This window comes from Pangasianodon hypophthalmus, chromosome 15 (genome assembly GCF_027358585.1).
Source record: "Pangasianodon hypophthalmus isolate fPanHyp1 chromosome 15, fPanHyp1.pri, whole genome shotgun sequence".
NCBI classification, from domain to species: domain Eukaryota; kingdom Metazoa; phylum Chordata; class Actinopteri; order Siluriformes; family Pangasiidae; genus Pangasianodon; species Pangasianodon hypophthalmus.
In genome coordinates, this window is record NC_069724.1 from 11,741,772 (window position 1) to 11,765,454 (window position 23,683).

Consider the following 23,683-nt stretch of genomic DNA (forward strand, 5'->3'; position numbering starts at 1 on the left):
ACCTGACTGAAAAAAAACAACTCATTTAAGCTGTAAGTCTGTCAAAGATTTGTTTATTCCACTACAAACACTTTTTCTAATTTATTAAAATAAATTATTTTGATATAATTTATATTAAAATAAATCATTTTTCTAAAGTATTTAATATCCCAGCCTGAATATGAACAAAAAGTCAAACCCAGCGAGCAAGCGGTCAGCAGGTGAGAAACTACAAAAGCGTTCTTGTCGCTGAAGTGGTGATTTGATTTATTGGAGTCGAGACTCGGATCTGCTCCTGCAGAAGGAAATAAAAAGAAACCTCTCAGCATGTTCCTTCACCACTGAGACAATCGTGCGTAGAGAGGAAGGAAGATAAATGTGTTAGAACACCCTTGCATTATTTGTTGTACTTATCTTTTTCTTTCGAGGCGCTGTGTCTGAGCCGTGAGAGGTGCAAAGGACTTGCCCTCGAACCCACGCAGGCTCAACAGTGCCATCTTGTGGTGGTCAACTGAATAATTAAAATAGAAATAATTATAAGTAAACCGAATAATTATAATGAAAACGGCATGACATGCCATGTTAATTCATTTCATTTCGTTCTCCCATCCCATAATTATTTTCATTTATTTTTTTTCTTTTTTCCTTATTAAAAAAGCAGATAAGAATACACCCAGAAGCCAGCAGGTATGCAGTTTATCTCTTTTTCATTTAATTTCTTTTCATTTATTTTAAGTTCGATTCTATTTTTTTTTAATGAGTGACACATTTTTCATTTGCAAAATATTCATGTAAAGGTTCGCATTAGGATGATTTTTTTCATCACTGTCATTCTCCAGCTCAGTACAGAGTGCCTGTAATGCACTGCATGAGTGTCACACAGTAGATAAAAAAAAAAAAAAATTCTTCCTTCATAAATTCTTTATTTTTAGTCGCAGTTATTGATCTTTTATTCTTTTTCCTCTCACTAACCACTACACCTTGTTTGTCCTTCTCACATGATCTCAGCATGATCACACGGCTAAGCTAAACGATGAGAGGAGCACAACCCCAAAAAAACGAAAAGCACCCCCTCCTCCTATTAGCCCTGTGCAGGTAAAGACCTGTCTGTCACTATATGCCATCATCTCTGCTCCTCCACACACATGTGCAGCACTTAAAAACCCCAGTCAGGACAATTTTAGCTAAAATAAAAGAAATTAAGAATACCAACCAAGGCATGTCTAGTGTCTGAGGCAAACAAGTGATGGAAGTCTGTCACCTGAAATCTTCTGTGAACTCCATGTCTGACTGAATACTAGCTTTATGTGGATCAACATCTTGGACAGTCAGAACTATTCTGTTGGTTATTTTTATTTATTTTATTAAAAATTTTATTTTTCCTCTGCACAGTTTGGTAACATTTCATGCACATGACAACAAGCTTCTTGACGGTCATGTCTAGAATTACTGAATTGTTTAAAAAAAGAACTTGCCATATAACTAATGAGCTAGCCAGATAATTAGCTGCTACATTATGTTTTGTCTTGGCTTAGCTAACATTATATCTCCGGCAGTAACCATTTGACTTTAGTAACTAGCCAGGTTCACAAGCCAGCTAGTTAATATTCAGTAATATATATTGTAGGATGTAAACCAAACAACACAATAGCAAGCTAGTTAGCCGATTACGTACTTTGTTAAACAGAAGCCAAGTTCGATAGCAAGCTAGCTAACATTGTAAAACATCAGCCAAAGCATTGAGCTAACATTAAGCTAAGTATTGTACTGTGTAAACTAATAGCCAAAATAGCTAGCAAGCTAGCTAACATTAAGCACAAGTGAACTATTATAATGTGCAAATGCGTAGCCAGTGTAGATAGCAAGCTAGCTAACATTAGGTATTATGTTATATAATTCAGTATCTTAGCCTTGATGGCTAGAAATTGTTTGCCCTCATATTCCCATACTGGCTGTGGCTGAATTCAGTGGTATATTTCCACATTTATCATTGCTATTTTACAAAATGATTTATTTAAAAAGGGACTGAAGGATAATAATTCTGCTAAAAGAGCAAACCTCAGACATCAGACATGTCCTGACTGATCAACTCCATTTGGGGTAGATGGACCTGGTGTGCATTTATTTTATTTCTGGCCAAAGTGTTAGTTTAAATGAAGTGGTCTGTTGATGATGGTGTGTGTAAAATCAAAGATGGACTTTATTGATCAGAACATATAAAGAAACATCTATTTCTATCCTGATTGGGCTTTAAAGTGATTGCACAGGATCACACATAGCAGTCTGATGAGTATGAAGTATTGCATTACCTTGTCATGTTTCTGCACATTTTCAGTTGCTGGATGTCATGTCTCCACCATATGTGACCCCGAATGAAACTCCGGTGTCAAGTAAAGGTGACAAGAGGTTCAATTACAAGGTACAAAAACATCATATCACAGGCAATTCAGCCATATCGATCCATTTTCATGCAGGACTGAGCACAAAAAAACTCCTGAGTGAATGCTTTATTATCATTACTATTATTATTATTTTGTGGTGTTTTTGCAGGAGGAGGAGCTGAGGAGTTTGTCGCTGTTGAGAGAAGAGATCGAGAAGCTCCAGGAAGAGAAGAGCATGCTGCTGGAGACCATTGAAGATCTGAAGCAGATTATGGAGCAGACTGAGCCCAAGGCGAGTACAGCACAAGCCCTTTAATATTCTCTCATGTGGCCGACGCTTTGATCCTCAGCCACTCACGCTTTCTGGAACCCATTTTACCAGCTACATCTGCTGACCCCGGCCAGGTAAAGGACCTCGCTTTAGGGGATGTGATGGCAGCAGGACCGCCTCACATCTGTGCTGCTTCAGACCTTTACAAAACTTCACAACTTTACTTTAGTTCATAGAGATAGAAAGTACACAAGTAATTAGACTTTGTTATTGTGCATAAGTACACTATATGGCCAAAAGTATGTGGACACCTGACACACCCATATGTAGGTTTTTCCCCAAACTGTTGCCACAAATTTGGAAGCATACAATTGTCTAGAATATCTTTGTATGCTGTAGAATTACGAATTCCCTTCACTGAAACTGAGAGGCCCAAACATGTTCCAGCATGACAATGTTACTGTGCATAAAGCGAGGTCCACGAAGACATGGTTTGCCAGGGTTAGAGAGGAAGAACTCGAGTGGCCTGCACAGAGCCCTGACCTCGACCCCACTGAACACCTTTGGGATGAACTGGAACGCTGACTGCACACCAGGCCTCCTCAATCAACATCATTGCCTGACTTCACTAATGCTCTTGTAGCTGAATGAGCAAATCCACACAGCCACACTCTAAAATCTAGTGGAAAGTCTTCCCAGAAGAGTGGCGTTTATTATAACAGCAAATGGGGGACTGAGAATGGTATGTGAAAAAGCACGAGTGTCATAATCAGATGTCCACAAACCTTTGGCCGTATAGTATATCATGATTTATGCATCCAAACTCCAAGATACCCAGCTGTTCCTGATTCTCTGAAGCTGAATCTACAGTGAATTAGTGATGAGTAGAAACCAATATCTGATTATTTTTAATAGGAAAATGATGTTCTAATACCATCAGAATCCCCCTAAACAACTTTCCAAATTTCATTAAGTGAAAAAAAAAACCACTCAGTGTCATGCTGTTATAGTACAGGATTGTTGTGATAAAGCAGATTTATTGTTACTACAACCCCATATCCTGAAATGTTTTATTCCTCTTATACCACAGCATATTCCCAAGGGTTACAACTCTTTAAAATTAAAGAATGTCTCGTCATACCTTTTATCTGTTTTTAGTCACATTTAATGTTGTGGAACATCCACAAAAAAAAAATGTTCCTGTCATCACTTATGGTATAGCAGCTATTAACAGTTGTTCCCTCACCAGCCTCTCTTTTTTCTCCCTTGAAGATAATAAGCTTGTCATGTTTGTGAGAAACCACAAAGCATAAACCCCTCCATTCCCGTGTCAGAAAACTCCTTCCATAAATGTTAAATTGAAAAAAAAATTAACTGCAGAAAAATTAACCATATCAACGATTAAATGCGTTTTAGTCCATATATATAGCTCGCATGCCATACTGTGAATGAGTTGTTACTAAAGAAGTCCCTCTGTGTGAGCTGTTACTATAGAAATGATATTGTATTACAATGAGAGCATTAATATAAACTTGTGATTTACAGCTGCACTATTGTCAGAAAATTAACACCTTCTGACCAATCAGAATACAGAATACAGAATTCAACTATGCTGTTATATATTTAAAATTTGTTTATACCAATTGGTATGAACACCATAGATAGAGGTGCTAATTAAAAGCCTTATTCAACATTGGGATTCTGACAGTCCTGACCTTTCATTTGTTCTTTCTCTCTAAAGCCCCTGAGTGTTAAAATGACTTTGAACATCGACTCAGGGAATCCTCCTGTCTTTAATAAGGCTGTTGCTGCCAGAGGATCTTGGAGTCCATTTCTCTGAGCCAGAGATCTCGGCAGTGTGATTAAAAAAAAAAAATCAGTGCTCAGGCATGCCATATGCTTTTATCGAAGTTTAGTGAGGTTTTTTTTTTTTTTTGGACCACAGACCTAATAAAAAGGTCTTTGAAAGTAAGCCCTGTTTGCTTTCCTCTGTTGAGGCAGACTGAACGCTGTGAAAACTCAGCATTGCTTGCAGCCCTTCAAGCCAAGGTGGCCTCACTCTCATTGGAGAACCAGCAGCTTGCCCAGATCATCAAGGTAATGATTTAGTTTCATCAGTACCTCTTATTGCACATGTAGTCAATCAGATAAAACCGGTTCAGTGTCAGAAATTTACTTCCTTAGTTTTGCACTCAAACAACAATGCTTGTACAATGTAGCTAACAAGTACATATAGCCTCCAGTTTAGCATGTATATATCACACACTTGCTTTGAAAGTCTTTGTATGACTTGGTAATATCATTTATACACGCTGTTATATAATGTAAAATAATTCACTTTCTATATTTTGCGCTACGACTGTTTTATCCTTTGTGACTTCGTCCTTTTCTCCATGTTTATAGATAATAGCGTGTCATTCAGCATCAGAAAACAAATCAGCAAGTGTGTTTGAGACACTCAACAATCTGAGACAAGAGTGTGATGATTAAGACTTGTAGTTTGAATGATGTAAATCTGTCAACTGTAAGCTTTCATTGCTTTTTGCCTACATGAGTCTCATAGCTGTAATGCAACATTAAAGAAGCAACCATTGTTTCTGTGGGGATTTAAATTATTCATGAAATATGAGTTATTACAGAGCACTTTTACATATTGTGACCTTCTATAGATAAATATGAATTGTTTTGCCAAATGGACATGCCCCAAAGCAGTGATATATGCAAATGAAGATGTTTATACAACTTTTCAGGATGCAAAATGTATTGTAAGTTTACATTAGTTGCATAATTTTCTCCTCCTCGCTGAATAGAAGCGTCCACCTCCTCAAGGTGAAGAAGGCCAGGAGGACTCACGCCCAAACAGTATCGACTCCAACATATCATACCACTCCACACGTGCTGAATTTGATCTCTCCAGTGAGCAGGAGCTCTCTGAGGTCTCAGCTTTTAAGCATGAAGAAGTGAGCGAGCCCACAAAGGTAGTGTATGAGGAAGAAATCGCGTTGCTTAGGGATGCGCTGCAAAGCCTGCAAGTTGAACTGGATGAGTCAAGGCTGGAGAACCGCTCCCTACAGGCCAGACTCGAGCTCAACTCTCATACAGGGGAAATTAGAAATCAAGGCCTGTCTGAAAGCACAGCCGAGCTCAAGGCCAAGCTGGCAGACATGCAGAAAAAGCACCAGGAAGTGGTGTCAGAGCTGGAAACCCTCCGGATGGAGAGGTCGAGAGTGGCACCTGCAGGATCTCCAAGCCAAGATGATCAAGTACTACAAAAGTTTCAGTATTTGAAAGGCTGTCTTGAGCAGGAGGTTAAAGATCTGAAGACAAAGCTGGACAAGTTGCAGGAAGAGAAGACGCATGACGCCCAGTTGATAAAAGAACTGGAGGCTCGACTCGAGAGTGAGAGTCAGGAACTGAAAAACTCCTACAGCATCCTGGTGGAGAACATCAATCAGGAGAAGGCTCTGTTGATTGAGAAGTACGAAGAGGCTCAGGATGAGATCAAGATGCTTCAGGAAGCCCTGCGTGGCACCGTGTCCGTCGAGGCTGCCGCTAAAGACTTTGATGAGATGAAGGCAGAGATGGGCGACATTATTGAAGGACTCCAGAAGCGATTGTTGGAGCTCTCGAAATCCTACAGCGAGGCAAAAAATGAACTTGCAGAAGCCCGAACCCAGCTCCAGGCCAAAGCCTTGGAGACCAAGCAGCTATCACAGGCAGTATGTTTGACTAAAGAGCAGCATGAGGAAAAATTGCAAGAGCTGACACTTAAGATGAAGGATGTGCAGAATTCGTCAAAGGACACTGAAGTCAAGTATCAGTCAGCGCTGAAAGAGATTTCACAACTCAAACAGGATGTGGAAATTCAGGCCAAGTCCTCAGTGAGCATTGCAGACCACACTCAGGTCGTGGCCTCATTAGGAACCGCCATCAAGAACTTAGAATCCGAGGTAGACGTCCTTAAACAACAGCTCACGCAGAAGACCTCACAGCTGGACGCCTTACAAAACAGACCTGCTGTGGAGAAGGACACGACTCCAAATGATTGTGTTTCCAAAATGGAACATGAGCAGATGAGAGAGTCCCTGGAGCGCAAGATCAATCACCTCACCCAGCTTCTTCAGGATGCTCTGAGGAAGCAGGATGAGATGGCACTAGAGGTGACTGCTGCCTGGCAGGAGGTGAAAGATGGCAAGAATGAGAAAGAGGCAGCGCAGAAGCTCGCTGTAGCGAGAGAGCAGGAGAATAACGCGCTGAGCGGGAAGTGCAGAGAGGCTCAGGAAGCCATTACACAGCTTAAAAAGCAGGTGGAAAATCATGTGAACTCAGAAAGAGAGAAGAATAAAAAGGTAAATACACACATTATTTCAGCTTTCATGCTTCATTCCTGCTTTTTTTTTTTTTTTAATTTTGTCTGTTTTTTTTATTTTTTTTTTAATTTTAGACACTCTAGGATTCCTTCAATTTTTATTTACTGTTTTTCTTTTTCAAAATGTTATGATGCCTTCTGATGTTCTTCTCTCTAATTCTTGTTTTTCTCATGTTGTTTCTTAATGATTTATATTATTTTATTACTGCTGCTTGTGTCCCTACTTGATTCTTAATATTATCTCTTTTATTGTCTTTTTAATTTCCTAGTGATCCACTTTGAGTATTTTATGTAAAGGTGTTATACATAAAGATTTTTTTTCTAGCAGGAATAGGCTTTCCTTTAGAATCAGTATTCTTTATTAATATTCTTCATGACTGTTGTCATTTCTCAACTCAAAATCGCTCTCTCAGCAGCACTTTAACTTTAGTCATGTGTAGACCTGTGTAGGCTTTGTGGTCACACAGACTTGAACCTTAACCAAGTTCATTAGCTTTTTAAAATAATTACCCACCATCATTTATTGGAACCTGCCTCTAAGCACAAAATAGCAGGTACGCTTCTGTACTAACCTTATTGTTTATAATATATTTAGAAATTAAATGCTCAATAAATTTCTTTCAGAATCAGACCAAAAGTGTTGTCATACATTGGTCTTTCATGATAAAAATACAAGTCTCAAGATAACGGGCCTCATTCATCAAGCTGGATACAAACGGATTTATGCATAAATTATTAGTATGAGTTTACACAAGAAATTTGGTATTCATGAAAATTCCGTAAATTTTGAAAAATGTTCATATCCTGCTCCTGAGTGTGTGTAAATTTACACATAAGAAGACTAACTAATGTAAACCTCGACTTGTTCGACAACAAATCATATAATTAGCAAGGATTCCTGCACTTTTATATCTGGAACTGTTGCTTATTTTTATTTTTATATGTTTACAGCATTTAGCAGAGGCCCTAATCCACAGCGACTTGTAGAAGTGCTTTTGAGTCTCCGTCAAAAACACATCCTTATGCTAGTTCATTAGATCAGGGACTAAGAATACCATCCAGAACATTTTGTGAAAACCAGTCTTATACTATTGCCATTAATTAAAGAAAATAAAAAATACAGACAGCAGCCAACACAAACCGATAAACAAGACTAATAAAACTAATCATCCAATTATTACAAAATAAATGGCGCCATATAAACAGAGGACAGGCCGCTCTGTCTGCACATAGCTATAAAGTTAAAAAAAAAAAAAAGGCCTCAGCTGAGAGAAGATTTAGTGCTCACTTATTATTACTAAATTTATATATTATTAAATATTTTACTGCCATAGTAGTGAGACAAAATAAATTCCCCTTCTGTTTTTCAGGCTTTACCCTGATCGTTCGAGTCAGAAAACTTCCCCTTTTTTTTTTTCAGGCTTTACACTGATTGATTTTGTTCTCACAGCTGTCTGTGCACTTGAACTTTTGCATCACTGCATGCAAATCAGCTGGGCCATGCACACGCTTGGTAATTTAAGGGTGATTGGCACTCATCAACATACACACACAAGTAAATCAGCGTTTCCGAAACTTTTTGTAAATCCGGTGAATTTTGTAGTTCGGTTTACTTTACACAGACATTTAACCACAACTTTATGAAAAGATTGATGGATGAGGCCCAATGTTGGTATCATTTCACTCACTCGGATCAGAACTGGATCACATATTCAGCTCCTTTCACTAACCGGACAAACGCTAAACTAGACTACACCACTAGAGGCTGCTAAACTTTATTTCCTGCTCATTTATAGGGTATGTTGTTCTTTCTTTAAGATCGATGATCTGTCAAAAGAGGTGGGGAAGTTGAAGGAGGCCCTGAACAGCTTGTCCCAGCTCTCATACACAACAAGCAGCCCGAAAAGCAGACAGCAGAGCCAGCAGGTCGATTCTCTCCAACAGCAGATCAAGCAGCTGCAGTACCAACTGTCTGTAAGTTAAAGGCTTCTCTTACTTTCATCACTTCTATTTTATATTGATACTCCCAGAGAGTTCAGTATAAAATAAATATGGTTGAATGATACAACTCTACAAACAAAAAAAGGATATGTAAATGTGACACAATGCAACTTAAACAGCAGCTGAACTGGGCGTGGCCTAATAGTCTAGTAAGCATGCTTGATTGACAGCTCTCTGTCTGAGACTAGCAACTTGTGCCATTCGAGCAACTAAACACAAAGGAACATGTGGCAAGAATCAGGATTGTTCAACTTCTATGTAGCAGTTTATTCAATTATAAACCCATAAAAACAACCAGCCGAGAAACAACAGTCAAGAGTTTGCCCACTTTTTCAAACTAAACAAGCTCTACACTCCATCATACCCCAAATGCAGGATCATAAACACTGCAAACATAAAGGAACAAGAACAAACTCTGGTATTAAGTTAAAAAAAAAAAAAAAAAAAAAATCACAACATGCCTCAAAAAGTGATATTTGTACAAAAATGCCCTACCATTAAAAGGGTTAAAAATCTTCAATAAAAATTACCTTTTTAAAATCTGCAAAATGATTAAAATGTACCAATTTCTGAAAAATCCATGTATGAATTAAACTAAATATCATAACAACAAGTCTCCTAATGATCAAACCTCTAATTACAGTACATTCAAATTATAATTTTTTTTTGTATTTATAGTGACTTGTGTAGGCCTGGGTAATAACTGGATAATAAGTAGTGTAGGTCTGAGTAATAACTGAAATTACAGCCTAATGTTTAATGTTCTACCAACCTCATTTAAATCAAATAATCCTCATGAGTATTGATTCAAATTGTGATTAGTTATTTGTATCTTCATAGTCAATAGATTACTTACTGGCTAATCAATAGTGATGGCCCTGTTTTTAATTATAATTCACTTGGAGCTCATAGAAACAAGCAGCAAAACAATAAAAAAAAAATTATTGCTGATGAGAATTGCAACTTTATTACATTGCTTTTTTGGCATTTCTGTTTTAAAACAGGAGTCTAAAAAGAGGCACCATGAAATTGTTTCCGTGTACAGAATGCACCTCCTCTACGCTGTTCAGGTTTGTACTCTTTTCACTCCTCTATTAAAGGAGCAGTTAGGCCAAAAATGGACATAACACAATTTTACCCTTTACTTCAAAAGTAACAAAGCCGAGACATGTCTGAAGTTTACTTCATTACTGGAGCTACAAGGTAGCTAACATGTAAAGGATAGTTATAACTACCAGTTTAGCCTTAAATATTACACATGTATCTCACAAGACATCGTTTGAATCAGTAGCACTATTTTGTACAGAAACACTTTAACCAGTTTAATGGTATTAAAATATACAGATCAAATGTGAATGATTTTATCATCCGTATCACATTGTAGTTAATGCTAGACATGCTACTCAGTGTTTGAGATGCTAGTGTCTGTGTACAGTTGAGTACAAGTTTGCATCCTTCATGGTTTTTGAAATGGAAAATTATTTGTATTTTATAGTTTATTAACAAAAAATGTTAGTTTGACACACTAGGTAAGTCATCGTTTGAGATTCTAGTCAGTGTTCGAGATGCTATTGTCTGTACAGTTAAGTGCACGTTTGTATCCCTCATGGTTTTTAAAAGTGAAAATTACCTATAAAAGTGAAATTACCTGTAATTTACAGTTTATCTAGAAAAAAAAATGCAAGTCAACATTGCAGATGCTAGTCAAAGTTTGAGACGCTTGTCAATGTTAGAGATGCTAGTCAAAGTTCGAAATGCTAATCAACGTTTCAGACTCTAGTCAACGTTGGAGATGCTAGTAACAGTTTGAGATGATAGTTTCTATGTACATGGAATCCCTCGTGGTTTTTGAAAATGACCTATTTTACAATATATCTACGAAAAATGCTAATCAAAAAATTCTAGTCAGTTATCCAAGTGTGGTGTGGAGTGATGTTAAACTATGTGCTGAGGAAGAAAGATGGAGCTAGGACTGTTTTTAGCTCTGCAAAGTGTTTTTTTTTTTATATCCATGTTTTTTAATACTGCCATATAGCGTCAGAAACCATATCAGCAAGTCTGTTTTAGATACCGAGCAGATTTACACATGCAGATTTAGTGCTAAACTGTAGGCTGTAAGCTTTCATTACTTGTTAGCTACATCAGTCTCATGACTCAAGGGCAAAACTAAAGAAGCAAAATTTGCACAGCGACCATTGTCTGCATTTGAGCTAATCTGGAAAACAAAATACTTCAAGTTGGTCTGATTGTTCCTTTAAAAAAAATTAAGGCATGAACCTGCTCATAGCTCAATTTTAACAATAGCCTTTTTCTATATTTCAGGGTCAGATGGATGAAGATGTACAAAAGGCCCTGAAACAAATTCTGGTGATGTGTAAAATACCATCGGAAGACAAATGATGGCACTAATGTGTTCCTCAGAGCCTGACTAAATAACAGTGGTATAGGAAACTTGCACTTGTATTGAGAATTTGTCTGGATTAAAAGGAATCGTCAGTCCTTCCTACATCTCTGGGGGGGGGGAAAAAAAAAAAAAAAAAAAAAAAAGGCTGACGTGAGGTTAAGTAATTGTTCTTTTGTATTAGCAAGCACTTGGTTATGAAAGCATCAGACAATCAAATAAAGAATGAAGCAGTGATATTACGCTTATGAGTACATAGTATATGTTATCTTGTAATTGGAATCATTTTGTGTGCATTAATACATTTTGAACCAGAAACTTTCAGCACAGTGCAAATTACTTCTTGTTACTTCTGTCTGCATATTTGTGTTGTTTGAAATACAGCTGAGAACTAAAAGGTAGATGAAATGCTACATCTTAAAAAGGGCGGAGCTTAGGTGACATTTAGTCAGCTAATGATATCCCTATTTTACATTTTCACACATAAAATACTGTTTCTTTACACAAGATAATAGTATAGCAACATTAGCTAAGCTAGCCAGCTACCAAAGTGTAGCACAACACTGCTAGCTATCCGGTTATTAACATTAAACTTAGCAGGCTAACTAACTGATAAACTGTTGCAGTTTTTTTTTTTTTTTTTTTTTTTTATTTTAAAATAAGTAGCAACATTTAGTAATGTTAGCTAAACTATTGTGGTGATGTCACACGATTGGCTGATTAAATTTTATGTAAGCTCCACCCCTTCTTGCTTGTCACTTGGCAAAATCAGCATGAGTGAATTCTAGAAACTTGGACTTGGCACAGTGGCAGTCCTTCCTTTATTCGATATAATGCAAATTTGCCCATAATGAAGACATGAATTATTTATTATTTAGCAAAGTGTGTAAAAGGCCTGATAAATTTCTAAAGAGTCTGACAGACAGACAGCAGCTTCTCATGAACCAAAACTGTGATGTCTGTGTGTGACAGTGTCATTTTATTTTTTCCCCATTATCTGTACAGAGCTAGCGTCTCAGCAGTGCAGAAAAAGTGACTTGATAGTGAGACAACAAATTACAGCTACGCGTTTCTATCTCTCATAACCTTGTTAGAAATCTTCATAAAAGATGTGCTGATTGTTCCAGAAACATGAAAACACTAAATCTGCTTGCTAGTTGCTGCTAGCTACCAAAATGGAGAGGGGATGCTAACATTAACTTGCTAATCAACACGCAGCGCTGTTTGGTTCCATAAAATTAAGAGTCCATTCCTGTTATTGTGAATCAGTGGAGTGGATTCCACACATTTATTCAGTCTGCATGTTCTTGACAGTGAGGTTTTAGTCTGGACAAATCAGTGCTAATATTTTAGCCATCTAACGTCAGCTCTCCAAATTACTTAGTACTCATTGGACATTAGCAGGACCTACCTAGCTGTTCATAAAATATTCATGATACCTAGCTACTAACAATTGCTTTATAACTAACAAGAGCTAACAGCTAGAACTAATATTAGCTAACCTGACAGGTTTTTAGGAGGTTTTTTAAATCATATATAAATGTTCATAATCTTCACTGCTAGTGCTTGACAGCTAGCTACTTCGACTGGATTTCTGACAGGATATTTAAGTCATATTTATAAATGTTCATGATCTTCACTTCTAAAAGTAGCTGTTTAACTAACATCAGCTAACCTGACAGGATTTTTAAGTAAGTAGCTATATAAATGTACAAATCCTCAATGCTGATGCTAGCTATCTGACTAATATTGGATAACTATTAAAAAAAGCTACACTGTCAAAAAAACACTACAAAGTGGCCATATAAGGATTCAAAGACACGCCCACTGGCATGATCCTTCGTAGGTACTTGGCAATGTAATTTGGTGTTAGCTTAACACCAAATTAGCCTTCTCTCACTTTATTTTGGCTGTGTGCAACCTGAAGTCGAATAAATTGGCTGTGTGGAATTTTTGGGGTCCACTTTCAATTCCCAGAGGCTTAAACTGAAGAATTTGAGACGTGACACTATTTGGGGTCGATGACCTGCTAGCTTAACAGATAGGAATAGGGTAGCTAGATAAGTTTAGAGTATCATCTTTGCTAGCTAGTAAACCTCACAATATGTTAATAAGTTAGTGATCATCACAAATATTCAGTAGCCTTTTCTGCAGTTTAGCTAGACAACTAACAAGCTGACGATTGTGCTATGTGGGTTACTCGCAGCACGCTGTGATAAAGGAGGGATGTGGAAACGGTGTGTACAGGAAAATAGATTTATATGGTGCTAGCAGATGCATTTGACAGAATGTTGCTTAGGGCTGTGGGAAGCTTTGACAGAAATGCCCATGGAACAGATGCACTTTCCAGACGCAGCAGTTTCCCTCTCCATTCCTGTTTTCAATGCCAGCTGGAGTCCCTGCTGTAACCAGGACATAAAAAGACTGTGTCCATGTGCCTATGCTAATTTGTAAGGGCTGTTAGGAAGTGCTGTTTGTCCTGTCACACTTATTTAAACCAGACTTAACAGTGGCTGCGTGTCCCTGCAGTATTTTGAAGTACACACTAGCTGTGTGTCAGTCACTTGGTGTAGACGTTTTTTCAGTATTAGGTTTTAATATTGTAAGTTTGGTAACCTTTTTTTAATCGTATGGACCTGTAAATATTTACAATGTAAACGTGCATCATAGGGTTAATAATGACAGCAGGACAAGTGCTTTTCAAATATACAGCACACTCTTATTTTAAAAAATTCTCACGGCTCCCAGTGATCAGAAGGTTGTGAGTTAAAATCCAGGACTGATAATGACCCACTATCAAGCCCTTAAGCAAGACCTTGCACAGTCAGCTCCTAAACTGTGCTTAGGTTGTCTCACTTGTAAGTCCATTGACATAAAAGCTAACAAATACAGATGTTACAAAGCTTCACACAAGTTACATTAGCTTACTTAGATGATTATATTGTGTAAGCCCATAGCCACATTGACTAGCAAGTGTTAGCAAGGGCTAGCATCTAGACTAGCAGTGACTAAACTGGCTGCAAACTTCCTCTGCCTTAATATTAACAGTAGATAATATTAAGGCAATATGACCAGACGTTTACTTAGTTATCTAACATTAGCTATTTTTTTTTATCCTAGCTAGCTAACAGAGATTCAGTTTACTGCCTTTGAAGAGAGACTAGGACATTAATATAACTAGGAATAAATTACTAATATGTAAACAATTCTTATAAATTTGGTAAATACTATTATAAATATGACACTACTAGAAAATTTTACTGATAATATTTCATATAAAAATGATTATTTTAATAAAGAGGATGAATGTTGAGTGTGGTTATGTGCAATAAAGTGGACTGTGTAAAACTGTGTCCTAGTGTCAGTCACAGAGAATAACCTTTCTGTTATATCAGTAAAGTGTTCTGTTAACGATTTGTAGCTTATCCAGAAAGATTTATAACTGAGGACGAGGACAATCCAAGTGCAAAGCTAGGCAGCTGAGTGTACGAAGTGCGACAGCAGCAGTCCTGGGATTTAAACTCACGACCTTCTTGTTACTAGCACAAAACTTTAACTGCTGAACCATCACTGTCTGGCTTCACAGCCATTTTAAGAAAAGGTTGCTGTCTTTCTTTTCTGGTTCTGGAGCCTGCAGTCCTCCTGCTCTGCCTATTTTAGTGTTTTTTCCTGCTCTACACACACACACACACCCCAACCCCAGTCTGACTCCAGGGCCTGTTCATTAGCTGATTAGTTGGATCAGGTGTGTGAAAACAGAGAAAATGCCAAATTATCCTGGGCAGGAGGTCTGTAGGATTTCACATTGTTTTCTGTTCCATCTCAGTCATTCTGCATGAGTGGCAGGGTACGTAGTGCAAAACTGATTTGAAGATATGTTTTTTTGTGTATGTGTTTGCTTTTTTCAGCTTTTGTAATATAGACGTTTTTGAAGTTGTCCTGGCATGTGGTTTTTCTAGTTAATAAAACTGCTATGAATTTGTTTGTGTCTTCAATGTGAAAATAGTGTGTGTGTGTGTGTGTGTGTGTGTGTGTATTGGGTAATGTTCACGTCTTGACTGTGACTGTGGCATGTTTGTCGATGCCAGGTGGACTGGTTTGAGTATTTCTATAACTGCTAATCTCCTGGGATTTTCACACAAAATGTTCTCTAGAGTTTACACAGTTTTTTATTGCAATGGTGCAATTAAAAAAAAACATCCATTGAGCAGTAGTTCTGTGGATGGAAATGTCTTGTTGATGAGAGAGGTCCATGGAGAATGGCCAAGTTGGTTCAAGCTGACGGAAAGCTTACAGTAACTCAGATAACCACTCTGTACATTTGTGGTGAACAGAAAAGCATCTTGGAATGCACAGTACGTGGAACCTTGAGGTGGATGGGCTACAACAGCAGAAGACCTTGTCAGGTTCCACATCTGTCAGCCAAGAACAGAAAGATGAAGCTGCAGTGGGCACAGGCTCACCCAAACTGGATAGTTGAAGACTTGAAGCCTTGTGTCAACAGTCCAGGCTGGTGGAGGTGGTGTAATGGTGTGGGGAATGTTTTCTTGGCACGCTTTGAGCCTGTTAATACCAATCAGTCATCACTTGAATGCCACAGCCTACTTCAGTATTGTTGCTGACCATGTGCATCCCTTCATAGCCACAATTTATCCATCTTCTAATGGCTACTTCCAGCATGATAATGCACCATGTCACAAAGAAAAAGTCGTCTCAAACTGGTTTCATGAACATGACAATGAGTTCAGTGTTCTTCAGTGACCTTCCCAGTCACCGGACCTGAATCCAATTGAACACCTTTGGGTTGTGGTAGAACAGGAGATTCGCAGCATAAAAGTGCACCCGAAAAATCTGCAGGAATTATGTGAAGCAGTCATGTCAATATGGAGCAGGATCTCAAAGGCATGTTGAAAAATTGAGGCTGTTTTGAGAGCAAAGGGAGGCTCTGCCCAGTATTAGTATAGTATTCCTAATAAAGTGTTCGGTGAGTGTATGTTGTAAATAATACAAAATTAAGTATACGTAGTTTTACTCTCATTGGTTGGACAACATGCAATATTACTGCACTACTATATATGTTGCTTACTTAAAAAAAAAAAAAAAAATTTGGCCCGAAACCTAAACTCGTGCACCTTAAGCACATTATGTTTAAAATTTCCAATCTCATTCAATCATGTTGGTCTCATTTAACACAAACATTTTTATGCTTTTAAAATTATAATAGATACAACCAAACCTATAAACCTCACAAAGTATTTTTTTTTGATCCGAAGACCTTTTTTTATATAGAAAATTATTTAATTTCTGTTCTCATGCATTTCTCCCTTTCACTCTTACTACTCTGTTGTCTCATAAATGTGTTATAATACCTGTTCAGGAAGGATTAAAGTACTAAAGTGAAAAATTCTGGTTAAATCAACATTGAATGTAAAACTATACATTCACCTCTATGACATTTTTAAGTAGAGTAAGTTTTACTTTTATTAACATTATATCTAAATTAACAAACTGATAAATCAGGTCATGTTTTACATTTAGCAGCTTTGTGTTAAAAGGTTCTATGTAGAACCCACTGAGGAAGAGAATGGATAAACTACAGCTTTCCGTTTTTATTTTCTAGCTAATCTAAAAGTTTGCATAATGAGGGCCAAGAATGTTTTTGTTGTTGTTGTTGTTGTTTTAGTTTGATATTTAAGGATTTTGGCAAATGTTACAAATGCTGTTTATCTGAAAAGATGTGCATCAAGAAGAACCGTTATTTAAATTATGTAATTAGTTTTAAATGGTAGTAATTTGCTGGGGCTCAGTGCTTCTCTCTGTTACCTGTGTGATGATTCTGCAATACTCATAGTCAGACCTTTTACAACTAAATCTTTCCAGGAAGACCAATTACCACAATAGGACCCATGTGTTTGCCTGTAGCCCGAGGCAGCGGACTATCAATAATGATGAATAGCAGTGAGGCGAGGCTCCAGCAGCTCAGGCCTGAAGTGCATTTCATATCTCCTAATATACTGCTCTCAAATTCTTTTAGGCAATGCTTAAGTAGAAATTGTAATATTTGCCAATTTGGACCTGAGTGTCATTTCCTTTTGGTTAGTAAAGAGTGGCACGGCAGTGCCTTCAGGCTCGTACTGACCTGTCGTGTTCACTATGCATGTGTAGAAATCCACAAATTGGCCTGTTTTCTACTCAGATGTGGTGCCAAGCTGAATTCCCGGTAAGGTCAGCGTTATACTTCAGTTGCCAGTAGCGTGGTTTACAGGTTCAGCTCCAGCCAGAAACCAGGAAATCAAATCGGATCTGCTCATACCGAGATGTTTTTAGCATGCTTGACTTCCTGTCAGGTCCAAAACTGAAATGGATGAGAAATAGAAATATTTAAAGTCTAACATTGAGTTTTAGTTTTGTACTAAATTTCACACATTTATTTCTTTGAACAAAAAGACCTTGAGCACTATTAAAGATTCTTCCTCAACAATAACAAAAAACAGTCATAGAAGCATGTTTTGAGCTTGCCCTGTATTTTTCCTAGTTAATAAAAACATGTGTTAATGTCTTCATTGTAAAAAGTCTGAATAAGTATTTTCTGAAGTCAGCTAATATTTTAATAATTAATAATTTGATTATTTGACAAAAATTTATGCCCTAAACTTGTGCATTTTAAATATGTTGTGTGATAATTTAAAACAAATAAGGTTGTCATTTAAAATATTTTTAAATGCTTTTTAATACTTTTGCATCCACAGGCTAATCTTTTTCTTACAGACAGTTATAGTATGCATACATATTCTGATGAACCCTAACCCATTTTTACATTTGTGTCTTTTGTTTTGGAATAAATTTCACTTTTTTTGTATTAACAAAAAAAAAATCTTGAACACCGTTAAAGTTTTTTCCCCAACAAAATAGCCCATAAACAAGGTTTGTGCCAGTTTAACACCTACTGTAGATGCCAGAATGAAGTCATGCAGTTCGTCGTGGTTCCACTAGGTGGCAGTGTGGCCATGTTGTCCTGCTCTGCTGAAATAAACCACTTACTTGGAAAACTGTCTCCATCCATCCACTGAAGAGGACTGCACAATATATCGTCTGTTAAACTGATATCGACACACCACAAAAAAGATAATGTATAATATATTTAAAATTTATGATAGTCATAATTTATTTATTGTATTGCATACTAATCAATCCAAATATGCAGATTCCTGTTGATATAAATAAACAAACAAACAAACAAATACATTTCGCCAACATTCCTTAGCTTAAAATTTGTCTTTTTTTAAACTATATCTAGAGCCGTAATACTGATATAAAGTCAGACACCCTTCAAACCTTACTCATAATATTGCAGAGAAACAAATATGGCTACTTTCTTCATTTCAGGCTTTAGTTTATGTTTTTCTTGTTCAGAAATGAGCTCCACGTACCACCCCAAGCCAAAGCAGAAACTGTCCAGCTCTGCCTATTTTTGCTAAAAGGCAACTCTGTGCACATGCAGGACATTTCAGGGGACAGGCGTGTTGGATCATCAGACAGATCCGTTTGGAGAAAAACATCAGAATTATGCAAAAAAAAAAAAAAAATTATATTTTTTGTTTGATTTTTTTTTTTTTTTTAAATAAAAAAGCATCTCCTGAGTTCTAACGTAATTTTAATAGGTGTTTATATGGACAGTCATAGGAGCGAATTCAAAAATAAAAGTCAAATTATTCATACATGCCAGATCAAGTAAATATTTGAGAATACAACGATGTCCTAAAATCTTTCAGCCCTAAGCTGCTCTGAAATGGGTTGTAACATATTTAATGCAGTGGTTCTCATACTTTTTTAATCCCCTTTGTAAATAGTATGTGTGAATAATAAGAAAATGTCAGTATCAATCATTAACGGCTTCTACTTTTAAACACATACCATTTTTTATTTGGCCAAAACAGATTTAATAAAGTAACAAAGTTTTAAAAAGTAGAGATATGACCTCTGAGATATTAAAAAAAGACATTCAATTGTACAACTGCATTATGCAAGGCTTGAACCTTATACCAGTGTTTTCAAACCCTTTTTTCTGCCATGAGACATTTTACAATGGAAATAATCACACTTTTCACCACTAACCCTAACCATTAATAATATCAATCACATACAGGTCCATATTTCACACAGTCATATATTTCAGTGCCGGATGTGCATGAACTGGGCTTGCACTGACAGAGGTTCTCTACTTTAAAACCATTTCTGTGGATAAGAAAGCCGTCTGGTCCCTTGGTGAATTTTGGCTGCATGAAAAACGGTAGCTATTATACAGCATCAGCTAAGTGAGGTGAGGATGTGAGAGTGCTTAAGCCTCAGAAACAACAAAGAAAAGTACTGTAGGCATATTAGAAAAAAGTGCAAGGTTTTATAGCACAGTGCTGTTAAATTCTGGATTCTGATTGGTCAGAAGTCGTTACGTTTTCTCTAATTTTCTGCTCCGACAGTAATGCAGCTATAAATCACAGGTTTACTGTATATGGCTTCGTTGTAATATGTTGTAGTTTCTGTCGTAACAGCTCATTCACAGGGACTTGTACAATGGACGCGTCACATAAATAGATTAAAAAAAACAAGTGTAACCATTGTTGTTATGGTGAGGTTTTCTGCTATTAAGTTCTGGCTTCTGACATTTATGGAAGTCTGCAGTGTCAGCAATTTCCGGCACAGGAAAGTCTTTGGGACAGAAGAGTTTACACTTTGTGGTTTCTTGATAACATGGCAAGCTTTTGTTTTACTAAGTTCAAGAGACAGAAGAAAGAGAAGCTGGTGAAGGAATGACTGTTTATAGCTGCCATAATGTAAGTGATAACATTTTTCTTATAAGCTATTTTTTTCAGCTAAAACCTTATCATTCTAAGGTATTGGTATAAAGACATGACTGAGTGTGAATGATACAGACAAGCCAATGAAAGCCAGATCTACCCAGTCATTGTAGATTTGATGTTACTCATGTGGATCAGATCACTCATGTGGATCAAATCATGCTTCATCTCCACACTGTTGACCGCTATATTAGAGGTTTTTGGCAAAAATGAAATGGACACATTCTCCCACTTTACCCCAAATGGAATCGATCAACCAAGACATGTTTAGTGTCTGAATTTCTCTTCTTCAGCGTGGTACTCGAGCTACAATGCTAATATAGCTAACATATAATGGAGGTAGTCTATATTGTAAAAATCAAATATGAAAATCTTACTTTTAAACCACAAATTAAATGCTTCTTAATCTGTAAAGCACAAGACAGTGCACTCCCAGTGCTGGTCTCAACCCAGGATAAAATTGGGGAGGGTTGCGTCAGGAAGGGCATCCAGCGTAAAAACTTTGCCAAATCAAATATGCGGATCAATGATCCGCTGCGGTGACCCCTAACGGGAGCAGCCGAAAGAGCAACAACAACATTTTGCCTTTTCACATTTGAGTTTTGTAATAACTCATTCTCCAATTTTACTTTGCCTTTTATCAGTTGAGTGAGTTTAATAACTCAAAGTCTTAATTGCATTAAATAAAAATTAAAAAAGACAAAAATCACCTCCATATGTCACACATAGTGTATATGGCCAAAGGTATGTGGACAGCCTTCCTAAAGATTGAGTTGGTGTTTCAGACAAACATTGGCACTAGAATGGGTCAACTGTATGGGTCAATTCCCTGTTCAACTGTAAGTGCTAGTATTGTGAAATGCAAACTTCTAGGAGCAAACAACAGCTCAGCCACAAGGCGCTAGACCACACAAACTCATAAAAATTACATAAAAATTGCCTGTCTTCTGTTGCGTCACTCACTACAGAGTTCCAAACTGCAATGCCAGGCATCAGCTGGAGTGCTGTAAAGCACACTGCCACTGGATGAATCTGGGTTTGGCGAGTGCCAGGAGAACGCCACCTACTGGAATGCATAGTGCCAACAGTAAAGTTTGGTGGAGGAGGGATAATGGTCTGGGGCTGTTTTCCAGGGTTTGGTCTCAGATACAGTGAAAGGTAATGTTAATGATACAGCATACATAGACATTTTAGACAATTGTTTGCTTCCAGCTTTGTGGCAACAGGTTGGGGAAAGAAGGCCCTTTACTGATCCTTTACTGGGCTGTGCCCCTGTGCACAAAGCATGGTTCATAAAGATATGGTTTGATGAGTTTGGTGTGAAGGAACTCCAATGGCCTGCACAGAGCCCTGGTTTCAACCCAATTGCGGGCCATCAGTGCCTGATCTCACGAATGCTCTTTTGACTGAATGGGCACACATTCCCATAGACACACTTCAAAATCTTGTAGAAAGCTTTCCCAAAAGAATGGAGGCTGTATAAGCTGTAAAAGGGGGCCCATGGTTTTGGAATGGGATGTCCAACAAGCTCATATAGATGTGATTGTCAGGTGTCCACATACTTTTGGCCAGACAGTGCATATAATAACCAATTCTGTTTCATGGAAAAGGTAGGTCCATCAGTCTAATGCAGCTAATTAACTCAAATAAAGAATGACACTACAATAAAAGCCTTGATTAATTACCTTAAATTAAGTATACAAGGCACAAAAGGGATGCTTTTTCAAATATGTTAAACGTTTATAGGTACATTTAATGTTGTGAAACATTCATAAGACAAGTTTGTTCCAGTTATCACTTATGTTATTGCAACTATAAATAGTCGTTCCCACACCAGACTTTTTTTCACTCTCTTGAAATTAAGAAGAAAAAAGTAAAAATATATATATATAAAAAAAAAACACAGGTTGTCATGTTGAAAGAAAGCAGAAAGACTCTCTTGTGGTGGAAAAACCCACTGACTATCACAAAGCTCTGAAACTGGAGACTCCTTCCACAAATGTTTATTAACCATCACCTTACAGAAAACTTCACCATGTCAATGATTATACATATTAAATAAAGAACACATTATTTAAAAACAGTTTACTGTTAGCCTTAGACTATGTGGAGCATCCGCTATACAATTTCCTGTGAATGATCTGCTAAAGAAACGATAAGATATTAGAATAAGCCACATGTTCATATATTATGAAATGGAAATTAATTCATTTTTAATCAACAACACGATTGTGATGATGGGATTGAAGGAGTTGTGGGTCCAGGTGGTCTATCCTCTGGCCCAAGGGTCTTCCACACGAACCTGAGATCTTTCTGGCTGTGTCAGTGTGCCCCGTCTTGACCTGCCACCAACCCATTCCAGAACGTCTCCCTAACGGCGTCCACATCAGGTTCCTATGAAGCTAAATGGAACCAGATGGAGTAAATATATTTCAAAACAGATGGGATTGTGTTATTAATGACACATTACATCAAGACCCCCCTCTCTTTCCCTGCTTTCCTTAACGCGTCAGGGTTTAAAAAAAAAAACTGACAAAATGAAAGTTCTCGGATCTGGTTTAGGAAAGGTGTTTTTTTTAACACACGGACGGCGCTTTTGAACTTCCTATCATCCGGCGAGCTAATGGCTCAGTTGCACCAGATTCGTCAAGAATCAAAAGAACAGAAGCCGCATTCAGAGTGGCTTGAAATGTAGCAGGAGAGCTGGCTCGGGTTGGGGGGGTGGTTGGTGAGGCATGTTCACAGCCAAGTGACAGGGAATTTATGGGAGTACTTAGGCATCTTGTGGAGTAAGAATGAGGGGGAGAAAAAAAGTCAAACCCAGGTCTATGAGTGGCTTATTAAAAAGGTGAGAAGTGACTGTACTGTCTGGACGAGAGGAAATAATTGTGCTCTTAAAAGTGACTTCAAAAGGCCAGTCTTGTCACTGGAGTACCGTTAGCAAGCCATGAAGGAAGCCCAAAGAGGAAGTGGCTCACAAGGGCTTGCATCTCTAGCTGCATGTGTTGCATCAAACCGTCTGCTCTCCCTGAGTGAGGAGCTGTGTACGCCACATGTTTCACTGTCCTCACACGTCCATCCGTTTATGTGGAGCCTCTGAAGCACATTCGCATCCCTTCTGTGGTTTCAGCTACTGGGATGCAAACACTTCTCGAACTTGGCTTGGACTAATATTTGGTTTGGCTCATGAAATGTGTTCCTGACACATCCTAGCAAGGTCAGCTCACTGGCTTGTTCACGGCACTGTGAAAATAAAGCTTAATGCTGATTTTCCTAGACGCTTTAGAGACTATATCTGCCATATATGTCTTAAAATATCAGGGAATAAAGTCTGAATAAAAAAAGGGGGGAAAAATGAAAAAAATGTTAACCAAGCAGGCAAACATGGCAAAAACTCAGGATTGTTCAAGCTCCAAACCACCCAAA

General features: G+C 37.7%; 1 protein-coding gene and 1 long non-coding RNA gene across 8 annotated transcripts in view; one reads left to right on the top strand and one right to left on the bottom strand.

Annotated features, from left to right (window-relative positions):
* rai14 (retinoic acid induced 14) overlaps positions 1-11,518 on the top strand; it is a 68,187-nt gene extending 56,669 nt beyond the window's left edge. For 4 of the 7 annotated variants that reach the window (XM_026941138.3, XM_053240060.1, XM_053240059.1 and 1 more), the window contains 9 exons: positions 638-666; positions 988-1,074; positions 2,315-2,398; positions 2,530-2,652; positions 4,633-4,728; positions 5,442-6,980; positions 8,819-8,974; positions 10,006-10,071; positions 11,324-11,518. In XM_026941138.3, coding sequence (XP_026796939.2) covers positions 638-666; positions 988-1,074; positions 2,315-2,398; positions 2,530-2,652; positions 4,633-4,728; positions 5,442-6,980; positions 8,819-8,974; positions 10,006-10,071; positions 11,324-11,401 — 2,258 coding nt within the window. In that variant the 3' untranslated portion in view covers positions 11,402-11,518. The remainder of the gene's footprint in view (positions 1-637; positions 667-987; positions 1,075-2,314; positions 2,399-2,529; positions 2,653-4,632; positions 4,729-5,441; positions 6,981-8,818; positions 8,975-10,005; positions 10,072-11,323) is intronic. The other 3 variants (XM_026941139.3, XM_034311135.2, XM_034311136.2) reach the window with 3 other exon arrangements.
* Positions 11,519-21,295: 9,777 nt separating this feature from the next.
* Positions 21,296-23,683, bottom strand: part of LOC117599137 (uncharacterized) — a 47,210-nt gene continuing 44,822 nt past the window's right edge. The window contains exon 3 of the long non-coding RNA XR_004579566.2: positions 21,296-22,659. This is a non-coding gene — a long non-coding RNA (uncharacterized LOC117599137). The remainder of the gene's footprint in view (positions 22,660-23,683) is intronic.